Source organism: Limulus polyphemus, unplaced genomic scaffold, assembly GCF_000517525.1.
Source record: "Limulus polyphemus unplaced genomic scaffold, Limulus_polyphemus-2.1.2 Scaffold1588, whole genome shotgun sequence".
In the NCBI taxonomy this organism is placed as follows: Eukaryota; Metazoa; Arthropoda; class Merostomata; order Xiphosura; family Limulidae; genus Limulus; species Limulus polyphemus.
The window spans coordinates 236,210-240,420 of record NW_013667198.1 but is presented as its reverse complement, the minus strand read 5'-3'; the positions used below and the strand labels follow the sequence as shown (position 1 = coordinate 240,420).

General features: G+C 33.7%; 1 protein-coding gene across 1 annotated transcript in view; it reads left to right on the top strand.

Annotated features, from left to right (window-relative positions):
* Positions 1-4,211, top strand: part of LOC106464212 (inactive ubiquitin carboxyl-terminal hydrolase MINDY-4B-like) — a 30,845-nt gene that overhangs the window by 19,858 nt on the left and 6,776 nt on the right. The window contains exon 8 of the mRNA XM_013924341.2: positions 2,045-2,198. Coding sequence (XP_013779795.1) covers positions 2,045-2,198 — 154 coding nt within the window. The remainder of the gene's footprint in view (positions 1-2,044; positions 2,199-4,211) is intronic.

Genomic DNA, 4,211 nt, shown 5'->3' with positions numbered 1-4,211 from the left:
AAATCATACAAAAGTGTACTGGATATACAGCATTAGGACTTTTTAAGAATTAATTCAGAGAAAAACAAAGTTTTGAAATGGACTGGCTCTTAACTAAAATGTAAATCATACAAAAGTGTACTGGATATACAGCATTAGGACTTTTTAAGAATTAATTCAGAGAAAAACAAAGTTTTGAAATGGACTGGCTCTTAACTAAAATGTAAATCATACAAAAGTGTACTGGATATACAGCATTAGGACTTTTTAAGAATTAATTCAGAGAAAAACAAAGTTTTGAAATGGACTGGCTCTTAACTAAAATGTAAATCATACAAAAGTGTACTGGATATACAGCTTTAGGACTTTTTCCAGCACCTTCAATATCATGCCTTGAACTTCTTTCTCTTTTTTTATGTTGTTATATAAATATATATATAGCATTTCTATACATTTCTTTGGTTGACCTTGAAAGTGTGTTGTTTGTTCCATACGTTTAGGTTGTTTTGATGTCGTATTATTTCATAGGTTTTGATTATTTTGGTGTCGTATTGTCTGTTTCATATTTTTAAATTCTTTTGATATCATATTGTCTGTTTCATACGTTTATACTATTTTAATGTCGTGTTGTCTATTTCATACTTTTAAATTATTTTGACACAGTCGTATCAAAAATATATGTCATAATATGTTTCAAGTTTTGACATATGTTTCATACTCAACTGTTCTTTATTGTTTGAGTGACACGGCCATATCGGGGATGATTAGATTTGGTGGACTGGATACTTCCAATACTGGTTCCAGTAATCTCTTATTTTGAAAGTCCATAACCTACTTTCTTAGAGGCATACTGATTCCAGCTGGAGCGTGTGTCGTATTCTGACCTTTATAAATACTGTGGTTGAGTCCAGTTGGCTGTCTGTGTCAGGTCCTGATCTTTATAAGCTCTATGGTTACATATTGATTCCAGCTGACTGGCTGTGTCAGAATATGGTCTTTATGAAATATATGGTTACATAATAAGTCCAGTTGGTTGGCTATGTCAGATTCTGATCTTTATAAGCTCTATGGTTACATGTTGAGTTCAGCTGGCTGACTATAATAGATCCAATCTTTATAAGCTCTTTGGTTACATATTGACTCGAGTTGGCTGACTGTTTGGTAATCTGATCTTTATAAATTCTGTGGTTACATATTGATTCCATTTGGCTGGTTGTATCAGATCCTGATCTTTATATATTCTATGGTTACATATTGATTCCATTTGGCTGGTTGTATCAGATCCTGAGCTTTATAAACTCTATGGTTACATATTGATTCCAGCTAGCTGGTTGTGTCAGAATATGGTCTTTATGAATTATATTCAGCAGTGCGCTATTTTAGTGTAGATAAGCTCATCCTTAGCAGGGGTGAGGTGTCCCAATTCTTTTGATGGTATAATTTACCTCAGTATAATATGAATTAGGAAAAAAAATCGTTGTTTTCATCAACTGTAACTAATACGTCGATTTAACTTTTCAAATATTAAAAATTTCTATAAAGTCATCATACGTAATTGTTACTGAAAATTAAAGTAATATTTTGTAAACAAAGACTTTTCTGTTTGGACCTGAAAATGTGCAGCTCTTTTATTACCAGGTTCATTTATATCAAATGGATGGCATTTCACCAGAATTTCTTACCATGAAAATATTGACAATTTTATTTCAAATATTTATCAAGTGTGAGCATAATGTAGTTGATTGATATTTCGTAAACTTCTCATAACTTTCTGATATTATAAAAAAAACTCTTGTATGTTAAAAAAGGAACATTAAAAACGTATAATAAAATTTATAATAATCAAATTATTTGTTATTTACAGATGCGGATAGAATTAATATACGTTCAATGCAAGCGACTATAAATTAGATTGTTAATGAATAAGTTCAACAATTATTGGAAAATACTTTTGGCTGATTAGATTATATTTTCTCAAATTTAAAATTAAACTATTAATAAAGATCAAGTTGTTTTTTTACAATTTACACAAAATTTCTATTCAATTTGCACAAAATTCACGCAGGGTGCAAGAAGATCTAAATGGAGAATACACTGAATTATTGACCCCTGTGTGCGAGGCTACTCAAGCTCTAATCACATTTTTGCTCGCAGGGAGGGCTACTCCTTACCTACATAATGGTGTGATGCATACATTAGATGAGGACAACGTGGCCGGTGTAAGTAAGATAGTTTGGAAACTAGCATGTAAGACCGCCTAAAAAATGAAAAAAAATGTTTTTTTTTGTTCAAGTAAGTTTCATATGTAACGCTTGTTTAATATGTATAGGAAAAAAATATGGAAACGGTGAGAAAAAAAGTATATAAAAGGCAAATACTGGGGAATATCACCCTCATTATCGTGTGAAAATGAACTGTACCAATCACGTGCTGAAAGTTTTCACTGTGATTGGTTGTAATACGTATTTCAACATGAAGTGTTCTCAATGGACGATAACCGCTGCTGAGAAAAGGCAGTCAAACCAGCATAATAAAACGGGGATCGGACCACACACAGTGAAATAAAAAGATAAACTGGAGACGTGAGTTTTTTTACACGTGAACCCAAATTCTAACTATTTGGCTAGAATCAATTGCAGTGTGTTCTAGATAGAAGAACGATACTAAAATCAAAGTGTGAGAGATCGGTGCAAATTTGGAGCTGCATCTCAGTCATTTATGTCTGCGACTTACATAAAAGTGATGGCACCCTGACTGTTGATATGTACATTCAGATTCTGATCCATCATGTTCTTCTTTGAGGAACACGACTCACTCATCTTCCCGTAAGACAGTGATCCGAATCATACAGCAAATGTAGTGAAATGATATCTTGACAGTAAAGAAGCCTTTGGAACACTCACAATCTTGGTTTGCTTGGCCTGCACAAAGTCTCGATACGAATATTCTTTTGATGATCTTATGCAAAAATGGAAAAAGTCAAAATGTGGCCAAAACAATTTGGCTTAATTGTGGGAAACAAAACAGAATACTCGGAACAACATTCTACAATCGTACGAAGATAAATTATATGAAAACAAGATGTAATGCTATGTTCAAAGCAAAAGGCTCACATACAAAATACTAGTGCACTGTACAACTTGTTCGCTTTTCTTTTGTATTTTCTGTGATAAAGTTTGTCCAATTAACACCTTCACCATCTAGTTGCTATTACTCATTGTTTGTTACTCCTTTATTTGTATTTCCATGAATATTTCCTTTCTATGCTTTCTTGACCCGCGAAAACCTATGATGAGGTACGAAAAAATTAATTTCCATTAACCCATAAAACTAATTTTAAAAGAAACCATAAAAATAGAAGTAAAAGGAATTGAAATAAAACAGGTTTCAAGCGTTGAATTCAAAGTGATCCCAGAGTTTATAAGTATACTAGATATACTTTTAGTAGTTTCAAGCAGGTTACTAGTTCATCCTTCATCCTGGAGTTTCCACACCATCCTCTAGCGGAAACGAGATTGAGGCTCCAAATACAGTGTGTTCAACAATACTCGTTATTAATTAGAAAAACTAAACAAACATGTAAAAATTACACGAAATTATTAGGTCGTCAAGAAATTAATGTCGCGTTTTGGAACACTTTCATTAACCCCCCCCCAAAAAAAACGTACATCACCGCCTAAATGTCACATTAGTGTAGCCTATATAATGTGTAATGTCTAATCCCTTATAGTGATGGCAACGATAAGACACACATTCGGCATGTAATGCTGTTTGAATACAAGGGAAACAACGCCCCTGTAGCCACAAAGAATATCAAATAAGTTTATGGAAATGTTTTGAACGTTCGTAAGTGTCGACGATGGTTCAGCAAATTTCATTCAGGTGACTTTAGCCTTAAAAACTGTGATGGTATAGGCCGACATGTTCAAATTGATGCTCTCAGTCTATCCCAAGATAATATACTCGTGAAATGGCCTTGAAATTGCGTGTCTCTCATGAAACAATACGTAAACATCTAAGGAATATGGGACAACTCCCTAAAGAAGGTGCTTGGGTGCCTCACGAACTCTCCGATGATCATCGTTTCCAACATGTGGAAGTTGCTTCGTCTCTTCTGGCGTGTAATGCGCTTGAACCATTTTTGGACAGAATTGTCACCGGTGATGAAAAATGGATTCTTTATGCTAATATTAAACGCCAAAAACAATGGCTCAGTCCTAGACAAAAACCCC